General features: G+C 35.9%; 1 protein-coding gene across 1 annotated transcript in view; it reads right to left on the bottom strand.

The window, feature by feature from the left end:
- Positions 1-12,575, bottom strand: part of TLL1 (tolloid like 1) — a 239,696-nt gene that overhangs the window by 43,644 nt on the left and 183,477 nt on the right. The window contains exons 13-15 of the mRNA XM_033215624.1: positions 11,988-12,183; positions 9,896-10,021; positions 7,001-7,161 (exon numbers count right to left, since the gene is read on the bottom strand). Of these exons, the coding sequence (XP_033071515.1) occupies positions 7,001-7,161; positions 9,896-10,021; positions 11,988-12,183 (483 nt within the window). The remainder of the gene's footprint in view (positions 1-7,000; positions 7,162-9,895; positions 10,022-11,987; positions 12,184-12,575) is intronic.

The following is a 12,575-nucleotide window of genomic DNA, read 5'->3' as shown; positions in this document are numbered from 1 at the left end:
ACACACAAAATCGTTCAAAAAAATCAATGAATCCAGGAGTTGGTTTTTTGAAAAGATCAACAAAATTGACAGACCGCTAGCAAGACTAATAAAGAAGAAAAGAGAGAGGAATCAAATAGATGCAATAAAAAATGATAAAGGGGATATCACCACCGACCCCGCAGAAATACAAACTACCATCAGAGAATACTATAAACACCTCTACGCAAATCAACTAGAAAATCTAGAAGAAATGGATAATTTCCTGGACACTTACACTCTCCCAAGACTAAACCAGGAAGAAGTTGAATCCCTGAATAGACCAATAGCAGGCTCTGAAATTGAGGCAACATCAATAGCCTAGCCACCAAAAAAGTCCAGGACCAGATGGATTCACAGCTGAATTCTACAAGAGGTACAAGGAGGAGCTGGTACCATTCCTTCTGAAACTATTCCAATCAATTGAAAAAGAGGGAATCCTCCCTAACTCATTTTATGAGGCCAACATCATCCTGATACCAAAGCCTGGCAGAGACACAACAAAAAAAGAGAATTTTAGACCAATATCCCTGATGAACATCGATGCAAAAATCTTCAATAAAATACTGGCAAACCGGATTCAGCAGCACATCAAAAAGCTTATCCACCATGATCAAGTGGGCTTCATTCCTGGGATGCAAGGCTGGTTCAACATTCGCAAATCAATAAATGTAATCCAGCATATAAACAGAACCAAAGCCAAGAACCACATGATTATCTCAATAGATGCAGAAAAGGCTTTTGACAAAATTCAACAGCCCTTCATGCTAAAAATGCTCAATAAATTCGGTATTGATGGAACGTACCTCAAAATAATAAGAGCTATTTATGACAAACCCACAGCTAATATCATAGTGAATGGGCAAAAACTGGAAAAATTCCCTTTGAAAACTGGCACAAGACAGGGATGCCCTCTCTCACCACTCCTATTCAACATAGTGTTGGAAGTTCTGGCTAGGGCAATCAGGCAACAGAAAGAAATTAAGGGTATTCAGTTAGGAAAAGAAGAAGTCAAATTGTCCCTGTTTGCAGATGACATGATTGTATATTTAGAAAACCCCATTGTCTCAGCTCCAAATCTCCTTAAGCGGATAAGCAACTTCAGCAAAGTCTCCGGATACAAAATTAATGTTCAAAAATCACAAGCATTCTTATACACCAGTAACAGACAAACAGAAAGCAAAATCATGAATGAACTTCCATTCACAATTGCTTCAAAGAGAATAAAATACCTAGGAATCCAACTTACAAGGGATGTAAAGGACCTCTTCAAGGAGAACTACAAACCACTGCTCAGTGAAATCAAAGAGGACACAAACAAATGGAAGAACATAGCATGCTCATGGATAGGAAGAATCAATATCGTGAAAATGGCCATACTGCCCAAGGTTATTTATAGATTCAATGCCATCCCCATCAAGCTACCAATGACTTTCTTCACAGAATTGGAAAAAACTGCTTTAAAGTTTATATGGAACCAAAAAGAGCCCGCATTGCCAAGACAATCCTAAGTCAAAAGGACAAAGCTGGAGGCGTCACGCTACCTGACTTCAAACTATACTACAAGGCTACAGTAACCAAAACAGCATGGTACTGGTACCAAAACAGAGATATAGACCAATGGAACAGAACAGAGTCCTCAGAAATAATACCACACAACTACAGCCATCTGATCTTTGACAAACCTGAGAGAAACAAGAAATGGGGAAAGGATTCCCTATTTAATAAATGGTGCTGGGAAAATTGGCTAGCCATAAGTAGAAAGCTGAAACTGGATCCTTTCCTTACTCCTTATACGAAGATTAATTCAAGATGGATTAGAGACTTAAATGTTAGACCTAATACCATAAAAACCCTAGAAGTAAACCTAGGTAGTACCATTCAGGACATAGGCATGGGCAAGGACTTCATGTCTAAAACACCAAAAGCAACGGCAGCAAAAGCCAAAATTGACAAATGGGATCTAATTAAACTACAGAGCTTCTGCACAGCAAAAGAAACTACCATCAGAGTGAACAGGCACCCTACAGAATGGGAGAAAATTTTTGCAATCTACTCATCTGACAAAGGGCTAATATCCAGAATCTACAAAGAACTCAAACAAATATACAAGAAAAAAACAAACAACCCCATCAAAAAGTGGGCAAAGGATATGAACAGACATTTCTCAAAAGAAGACATTCATACAGCCAACAGACACATGAAAAAATGCTTATCATCACTCGCCATCAGAGAAATGCAAATCAAAACCACAATGAGATACCATCTCACACCAATTAGAATGGCAATCATTAAAAAGTCAGGAAACAACAGGTGTTGGAGAGGATGTGGAGAAATAGGAACACTTTTACACTGTTGGTGGGATTGTAAACTAGTTCAACCATTACAGAAAACAGTATGGCAATACCTCCAGGATCTAGATGTACCATATGACCCAGCCATCCCACTACTGGGTATATACCCAAAGGATTATAAATCATGCTGCTATAAAGACACATGCACATGTATGTTTATTGCGGCACTATTCACAATAGCAAAAACTTGGAATCAACCCAAATGTCCATCTGTGACAGACTGGATTAAGAAAATGTGGCACATATACACCATGGAATACTATGCAGCCATAAAAAAGGATGAGTTTGTGTCCTTTGTAGGGACATGGATGCAGCTGGAAACCATCATTCTTAGCAAACTATCACAAGAACAGAAAACCAAACACCGCATGTTCTCACTCATAGGTGGGAACTGAACAATGAGATCACTTGGACTCGGGAAGGGGAACATCACACACCGGGGCCTATCACGGAGAGAGGGGAGGGGGGAGGGATTGCATTGGGAGTTATACCTGATTTAAATGATGAATTGATGGGTGCTGACGAGTTGATGGGTGCAGCACACCAACATGGCACAAGTATACATATGTAACAAACCTGCACGTTATGCACATGTACCCTAGAACTTAAAGTATAATAAAAAAAATTTTTAAAAATTATTTTCTTTACTTATTAAAAGAAAATGATATTTCATGTGGATAAAGTATGTTAAAATGATAAATTGCAGTCTTTCTCATTAAAAGAACTTACATATAATGTTAAAAAGAAGCTCAAATGGCCCATTGAGTTCCAAGATTATACAATTCCTTGAAATATGTAAGTTCATCCCTTTCCCTTTTTTTTTTTTTTTTTTACTTTTTAAAATTGTACTTTAAGTTCTAGGGTACATGTGCACAACTTGCAGGTTTGTTACGTATGTATACATGTGCCATGTTGGTGTGCTGCACCCATTAACTCATCATTTACATTAGGTATATCTCCTAATGCTATCCCGCCCCTTTACCCCCACTCCACAACAGGCCCCTGTGTGTGATGTTCTCCACCCTGTTTCCAAGTGTTCTCATTGTTCAGTTCCCATCTATGAGTGAGAACATGCGGTGTTTGGTTTTCTGTTCTTGCAATAGCTTGCTGAGAATGATGGTTTCCAGCTGCATCCATGTCCCTACAAAGGACATTAACTCATCCTTTTTTATGACTGCATAGTATTCCATGGTGTATATGTGCCACATTTTCTTAATCCAGCCTGTCATTGATGGACATTTGGGTTATTTCCAAGTCTTTGCTATTGTGAATAGTGCCACAATAAACATATGTGTGCATGTATCTTTATAGCAGCATGATTTATAATCCTTTAGCTATATACCCAGTAATGGGATACCTGGGTCAAATGGTATTTCTAGTTCTAGACCCTTCAGGAATCACCACACTGTATTCCATAATGGTTGAACTAGTTTACAGCCCCATCAACAGTGTAAAAGCATTCCTATTTCTCCACATCCTCCCCAGCACCTGTTGTTTCCTGAGTTTTTAATGATCGCCATTCTAACTGGAGTGAGATGGTATCTCATTGTGGTTTTGATTTCCATTTCTCTGATGGCCAGTGATGATGAGCATTTTTTCACGTGTCTGTTGGCTGCATAAATGTCTTCTTTTGAGAAGTGTCTGTTCATATCCTTCACCCACTTTTTGATGGGGTTCTTTGATTTTTTCTTGTAAATATTTTTAAGTTCTTTGTAGATTCTGGATATTAGCCCTTTGTCAGATGGGTAGATTGTAAAAATTTTCTCCCATTCTGTAGGTTGCCTGTTCACTCTGATGGTAGCAAATCAATAAATGTAATCCATCATATGACAAAACCACATGATTATCTCTATAGATGCAGAAAAGGCCTTTGACAAAATTCAACAGCCCTTCATGCTAAAAACTCTGAATATACGAGGTATTGATGGGATGTATCTCAAAATAATAAGAGCTATTTATGAGAAACCCACAGCCAATATCATACTGAATGGGCAAAAACTGGAAGCATTCCCTTTGAAAACTGGCACAAGACAGGGATGCCCTTTCTCACCACTTCTATTCAACATAGTGTTGGAAGTTCTGACCAGGGCAATCAGGCAGGAGAAAGAAATAAAGGGTATTCAATGAGGAAAAGAGGAAGTCAAATTGTCCCTGTTGCAGATGACATGATTGTATATTTAGAAAACCCCTTCATCTCAACCCCAAATCTCCTTAAGCTGATAAGCAACTTCAGCAAAGTCTCAGGAACAAAATCAATGTGCAAAAATCACAAGTATTCTTATACACCAGCACCAGACAAACAGAGAGCCAAATCATGAAGGAACTCCCATTCACAATAGCATCAAAGAGAATAAAATACCTAGGAATCCAACTTACAAGGGATGTGAAGGTCCTTTTCAAGAAGAACTATAAGCCACTGCTCAACAAAACAAAAGAGGACACAGACAAATGGAAGAACATTCCATGCTCATGGATAGGAAGAATCGATATAATGAAAATGGCCATACTGCCCAAGGTAATTTATAGATTCAACACCATCCCCGTCAAGCTACCAATGACTTTCTTCACAGAATTGGAAAAAACTACTTTAAAGTTTATATGGAACCAAAAAAGAGCCCACATTGCCAAGACAATCCTAAGCCAAAAGAACAAAGCTGTAGGCATCATGCTACCCAACTTCAAACTATACTACATACTACAAGGCTACAGTAACCAAAGCAGCATGGTACTGGTACCAAAACAGAGAAAAGACCAATAGAACAGAACAGAGCCCTCAGAAATAATACCACACATTTTCAACCATCTGATCTTTGACAAATCTGACAAAAACAAGAAATGGGGAAAGGATTATCTATTTAACAAATGGTGCTGAGAAAACTGACTAGCCATATGTAGAAAGCTGAAGCTGGATCCCTCCCTTACACCTTACACAAAAATTAATTCAAGATGGATTAAAGACTTAAATGTTGGACCTAAAATCATAAAAACCCTAGAAGAAAACCTAGGCAATACCATTCAGGACATAGGCATGAGCAAGGACTTCATGACTAAAACACTAAAAGCAATGGCAACAAAAGCCAAGATTGACAAATGAGATCTGATGAAACTAAAAGGCTTCCGCACAGTGAAAGTTCATCACATTTCAAACTTTAATTCTCTTTAAGGGAACATAGAAGTCAGCTACCTCTTTGTTACCCAAAAGCCACTGGTAAAAAGCTAAAACTTCCTTGGTTACTACAAGTAGAATTAAGAGGAAAAAAAATAATTAAAAGGAAAGAGGTCAGGCGCTATGACTGATGCCTGTAATCCCAGCATTTGGAAGGCTGAGGCAGGCAGACCACTTGAGGTCAGGAGTTCAAGACTGGCCTTGCCAACATGGTGAAACGCAATCTCTACTAAATACAAAAATTAGCTGGGTGTGGCGGTGCATGCCTGTAATCCCAGCTATTCAGGAGGCTGAGGCAGGAAGAATTGTTTGAGCTGGGGAGGCAGAGGTTGCAGTGAGCCAAGATAGCACCACTGCTCTCCATCCTGGGCAACAGAGTGGGACTCCGTCTCAAAAAAAAAAAATAAATAAATAAAGGAAGGAAGGAAAGATAGACACACAAAAGCAAAACTATGGTATAAAACCCACAAACACTACCAACAATTATTGCTTCAGTGGCACAGATACATTACATTTCTGTTCTCTGAAATACATCAGAGACAAAAGTGTCCAACTGACATACATCAAAGACAAAATAATTTTTGTGGGTTAATTTTATTTTATGGATGGATAAAAATCATGTTCATTTAATAAACATCAAAAACATTGTTCGGAGAAAGGATGCAAAGAAAATTAGAAAAAGAAGAGAGCGTACAGAAGATTAAACAAAACAAACGTTTATAACCTTTCCTCTGTAATTAAACCAGTGTTGACCAGTCATACAAAGGACATTTTTCTAAAAGTTCCCATTTCAGGCTTGACATTCCATTTGAATTTGATGTGTATGTGTGCACTAGCACAAAGGAATTTTCAAATAAATGATTTCACTTGTTTAAATGTAATCACCTGACAGAAACTGTACCTTTAGTAGAGTAAGCTAAATTCTGTATTAAAAAAATGATAGCTTTAGATAAAGACATATTTACTGAGGTTAAAAAATTAATCTTTCTTTCTTTGTGAACTATGAGCACATTCATAATGAAAAGCTATGTATATAATGACAATGGGTATATATACCCATTTCCATAAGTAAAATATGCCATGTTCTTCCAAATGATATTTTTGTTATGACTCAGCCAGAGGGTTTTGGTTTTTTTTTCTAGAAGTGTTTATGTGACATGAAGGTGATCCTAAACACTCCATAGTTATTTAATAAATCAAGAAAATGGTAAATATTAAATACACTAAATAAAAACTCCCTCTTCCAGAAAGAGTCTAAATTATCATCCAATGCCAACAAGATTCATAAGCAGTTGCAGAAATGAGCAGTAGGACAAAGAAAGAATACAATGTCTATACTATTTTACTACATCTTTCTTTTTCTTCTTCTGTTTCTTTCTTTTTTTTTTTTTTTAATTTGACAGTTTGCCTTCAGGGAGTTACAAAACATGATTTTTAAAAATTACAGTTATTGTTCACTTACTTCATTGCCTTCTAATTCAAAAAACTCAAACTTCACAGAAATTCTGTACTGGGTTGGTGCAACCACTTGCCACACACAGTTCTTATTAGGAGGATACTCCTTGGGCCAGCCGGGGGTGGTTATGGTGCCATTAAGTTTGGTAAGAAGTCCACCACACGCGGCTAGAAGAAAAGAAAAGAAAAAGGTATATTCTCCCCATAAAGTCACCCACTTCTTAGCACCTGTCCATTAATTAATACCAAAACACCTCAGCACTAAATTTCAACCATCTTCTGGATTTTAAAATCCAGAAATGGCAGTCTCTGTTCCTTGGTCTTTATACCAGTACTATAGTCATTAAACCTCATTTTTAAAGTGTTATTTTGTAGCTTAAGAGCCGAGAATATTATGGCCGTACTAAATTTTAGTAGCTTTAAAGTAGGGGGAGCAATGTAAAAAGGTGAAAAAAAACCTGGATCTCAATTTTCTTATCTTTAGAGTTGGTCTAAGAATATCTTGTAGTGCCTTGGCCACTGTAGAATTAAGGAAAAAATAATATTTTTTTGTCAGAATTGAGAAGGGTGTTAGGAGATTTAAGGAAAATATACATGTAAAGCATGATATAGGCTGATGTAATAAAACCGAATCAATTGTTCATTTCCTCAAACTTTTTTTCCAAGACAAGTAATTCAATATTACCTGAGCTACCAGACAAGATAAATTAAGGTAACTAGAACATACTTGTTATTCCAAAAAGTCCCATTTAAATGCTGATTTTCTTTTTAAATAGATCTATGATGATCTACTTTTAAAAGGTTCTATTTAAATTTCCTCTCTTCCTTATGGACAGTGAAATTAGCAAAATCATGGTATCCAAAAGCAAGCTGAGTGAAAAGAACATAGGCTGTACACTGTTCATAATTAATTCCCAAGGAGTCAAGAGTTACCTAAAATAACTGGTCCCTTTTTTGTCTTTGTGCGTGTGTGTGTGTGTGTGTGTGTGTGTATACACATATACATATATGCTATATTTATGAGTATATACAAACACTACCTGTACATTTACTTTTACCACTTTCTTGGTAAATTATGATAAAGTAAGTATTTCTAGTTGCTCCACAGAAACAGTAGTTTTGTTATTTTTTGATTGTCTCATATACAATGTCCTCTTTTAAAAATATACTGCTTCATTACTAGGTCTTTTTTATTCTGGTAAAGGGGGAAAATTAGTAGTTTAATAGGTGGGATAGAGACTTCTGGAAGTCAAATAGGAAAGTTCAAACTTTTAAAAAGAAACAGGAAGTGTCTGATTTTTGCTGAATAGGTCAGCAGGGGGGTGTGCGTTAAGCAAATAATGCTTTCCGCTTTGCCACTTATTATATCCTCTATTGCAGGTACAGTAGAAAACAGGTGCTCATTTTCAGAGGACTAACATTTTGGAGGGAGACACAAACAGTAAACCAATAAATACATAAATATAAATAATGTTAAACTGCTACACATTCTATGAAGATGTACTTCGCCAAAATTTTTAAAGAGAAATAAAGGAGGAATAGACTGGAGGAAGAAAGATCTTCCAATTCATCCTGCCTGTAATAGTGGTATGGGGCCTGTAATAGGATGGAGGTAGGGAAACTAAAAAAGAGTTAGCTTTAAAATCTGAAGGAAGGGATCATAGGTAATGATAACAAAACATTGTACAAGAAACCTCATCTTAGAATGTAAATAGAAAATGCAGATAACCATGACAAATATGTCTTTTAAAAAAATCAATCATTTATTGATAAAACACATATTTATATCCTGCTGTATGCCTGACTGTGCTAGATGTTGGAGATGTAAAGATGATTCTGACTCAAGACTTCTCATTTCAATAAGGGAGACATACCTATAGACTATATTAAGAAAATATAAAAACAAATAATGGATAGATGGATGGATGAAGAAATGGGAGGATGAATAGATGGATAGATAAGTGAATGAAATTCTAGATCTAGATAGAGACAGAAATATATCTAGATATATTAACATACATATACATGGTGGCCTGGTATGACAGATGAATGAATGAATGATGGTAGGATGGATAGATAAAAATCTAGATCTAGACAGAGATAGTTACAGATATATTAATATATACAAACACAGTGGCCTGGTGAACGGATGGATGGATGGATGAAAGGAAGGATGGATATAAAACTAGGTCTAGATGTAGATTTATGTATAGATGAATCTAGATAGAAACAGATATAGATAAATTTATTTATATATGTGTATATATGTGAAATGGTTTGGCTGTTTCCCCACCCAAATCTCATCTTGAATGATAGCTCTCATAATTCCCACATGTCATGGGAGGGATCTGGCGGGAGGTAACTGAATCATGGGTGGGGGGAGTCTTTTCCATGCTGTTCTCACAATAGTGAGAAAATCTTACAAGATCTGATGGTTTTATAAAAAGGAGTCCCCTGCACATGCTCTCTGGCCTGCTGCCACATACGACATGTCTTTGCTCTTCTTTCGTCTTCTCCCATGACTGTGAGGCCTCCCCAGCCATGTGGAACTGTGAGTACATTAAATCTCTTTCCGTTATAAATCACCCAGTCTTGGGTATGTTTTCATTAGTATAATAAATATGCTAATGTATCTGTATTAGCAGCATGAGAATGGACTAATACAGTGTGTTTTACATATGAAAACGAGGTGGTCTGGTAATCAAAGGAGGAAAGGATGGATTCTATAACAAGAATCCAGGTGAGGTTTCACATCAGCTGTGACTATGAATTGAGTCTTACTAATTGAGGAAAGAGGTCACTATAGGATAAAGGGAAGGAAAGTGGAAAACAGATAGAGAATGAGAATATAAGAAATAAAGAATTGTGGGGCGTGGGGGTCCAGGAAGGAGTGCAGTCATACCTTCACAGCTCCTCCTGTCTGGGCCCAGCTCATAGCCAGGCTCACAGGCACACTGGTAACTGCCCAGGGTGTTCAGACATCGCTGCTCACAGCCTCCACGGTCAGGTTTGGCACACTCGTCTTCCTCTATGAAAATGGCCATAGTTACAGAACAACTATACATATATATATATATATGTATGTATGTGAAATGGTTTGGCTGTGTCCCCACCCAAATCTCATCTTGAATAATAGCTCCCATAATTCTCATGTGTCATGGGAGGGACCTGGTGAGAGGTAACTGAATCATGGTTGGGGGGGTCTTTTTCATGCTGTTCACATATATATATATATATATATGAAGGTGCAAATCTTTCTAAAAAACTACCATGATTAATGGTTCCAAATAAAATGGAAACAATTCTTTGCTTCCATTGCTTCCATCAACAAAGGAACAGGAACAACGTATCAGCCCCTGAAGGGTAATGTATAAATTTCATGTTGCTGCTACCTAAGCATTGTCAAAGAACCCAGAGAAGGCCTGGAAACCTATAGCTGGGCCAACTGAAGATCACTTTATCTCAGACTCAGTGTGTGTTTTTCTGAATTTGAAGTCAAACGAGGATAACGAAGCCTAGGCTTTTTTCAGAATGAAATTTAAAAACTTACTAAAAAGCATAGCTTTTTTCAGAATGAAATTTAAAAACTTACTAAAAAGCATAGCTTCAGCAATGCTGATTTTACATTATAACTTGATAGAAATATCCGCAAAAAGTCTTTTAAAGAAATATCATTATTAAGAAATAGATTGTGGTGAACATAAATTAAAAAGTATGAAATTCAGAAATTGACTGGATCTCCTTAAATTTAAACATTGTGTTTCTTATATAGACATTTTGCTCCAGAAAATATGATAATCCCATATTTTAATAAATATATATACTGTATAATTGTATATTGAAACACAAAAATATACATAAATTTACATATATATAATATATACTATTTTTAAAAATGTATATGACAGGATACTCCATAATCTCACTCTTCAGGAATAATCTAATGTGAGACTAATAGTAAACATTCTCTGAAGAAATTATGCATCAGCAACACACTAAGCATTTTGATAAATAAATATATGAATATCACATGAAAGAAGCTTAATAGTATGCTTCTTCTATGAAATATATCACATACAGAAAATTTCAAACACGTAAATGGAGATTTTAATGAATTCTTTTAATGCCTGTAGTAAAAGTGCCAAGTTTTCTACCTTGCAATTCCTATAACGAATAAAATAGCTCCCAGGGAAAAATCCACTACACTGTTCTTCAAATTATGGCAATATTTGCATATCTGTCACTCTAAGTTTTGCAATACACAGTTGAATCCTTTATCCTATCCCATATCATTTATCCTATAAAAATCAATATGGAGGAAAATTTTGTTTTCTCTTCCCATAGAAACATTTTATTCTATAATGACACACAACATAAGTGTCAATGAATTTCCTAAATCCATATGTGATATTAATATTTTCACCAAAATATTTGCTTCCTTTTCACCTCACAATACATACAAAATATGGAACATAAGAATAAACTGAAATGTAGTTATGGAATTCAAAATCAAAGCTGATCAGAGATAACCGTTTGTCAAAAAGACATTTTAGATATCAGAATATTCTACTAAGGGGGCCATAAATTATTTCCAATGTGGGGGAAGACTAGTCTGAAAGGGAGTAATGCTGGCACCTGGAAACAAATAGATAATATTCATGTCAGTAACCTTCTTCTGTTCATGAATTCTTGGTTGGTTATTTGCATTACAAATATCTTCTTTCTGTCTGTATATTCTTTTCTGGAACTTGCTGTTTTGACTATTTCATAAAAAAACAGATGGCAGAATATCCTAATGGAATTCCTACCCTGTGCTACAAAGTTCTAAACTCTAGTATTTTGTTAATAACCTTTTCTATCAAAACTCTCCAAAATACCCTTATTCATATTCAACTTTCAATACAACTTTCTCTAGTTCTCCCCTAACTCAAAGCTAAATGTTACAACTATCCTTGATAAAGAAAATCTTACATTTGAAAATTATTTCAAATTACCTTTAAAAAAGTTAGCAGCAAACCCTGCTTTGTTCACAGTTCCATCAGAAACAAACTTCATCCACAAAGTATTGGAGGTAGATCTTATATCTTCAGGTTTGTCATAACCACAGAAACGCCCTATCAAAGGGCTATTTTCACTGGTTCCATCTCTAACTTCCAGGTAGTCATAAGCACAGTGGTCATGCCTTTCAATCTGCAACAGAAAACAATATGTGAACATATATGTTTATAGACAAAATATTTTCTGTAGGAGGTTAGAGGTCTTCTCAGTGCCATACTTTTGATTTGTTAATATAAAAATTATTTGTATCAAATGAGTATACTTGAATGTTTCTCATGAGTGTACACTGTAATAGCCACGAACAAAGAATGCTATTCTAGTAGACAGGGAAGGATAAAAAATAACTCTGAAACAGTACATTCACATGAGTCAGGATCAACAGAAATTAATTGCCTTTTAAAAGAAAATTAAACTACAAATAGAAATTCTTCGTTTAATAGAGGCTGAAAAAAATCCAAAATTAAAAATTATCACTAAAAATCAGGGTCGAATATGCTGCTACAAGTAATATATAATTTCTTCTG

Source organism: Trachypithecus francoisi, unplaced genomic scaffold, assembly GCF_009764315.1.
Source record: "Trachypithecus francoisi isolate TF-2019V2 unplaced genomic scaffold, Tfra_2.0 Lachesis_group1, whole genome shotgun sequence".
Classification (NCBI taxonomy): Eukaryota; Metazoa; Chordata; class Mammalia; order Primates; family Cercopithecidae; genus Trachypithecus; species Trachypithecus francoisi.
This window is presented reverse-complemented; position numbering and strand designations above follow the sequence as displayed.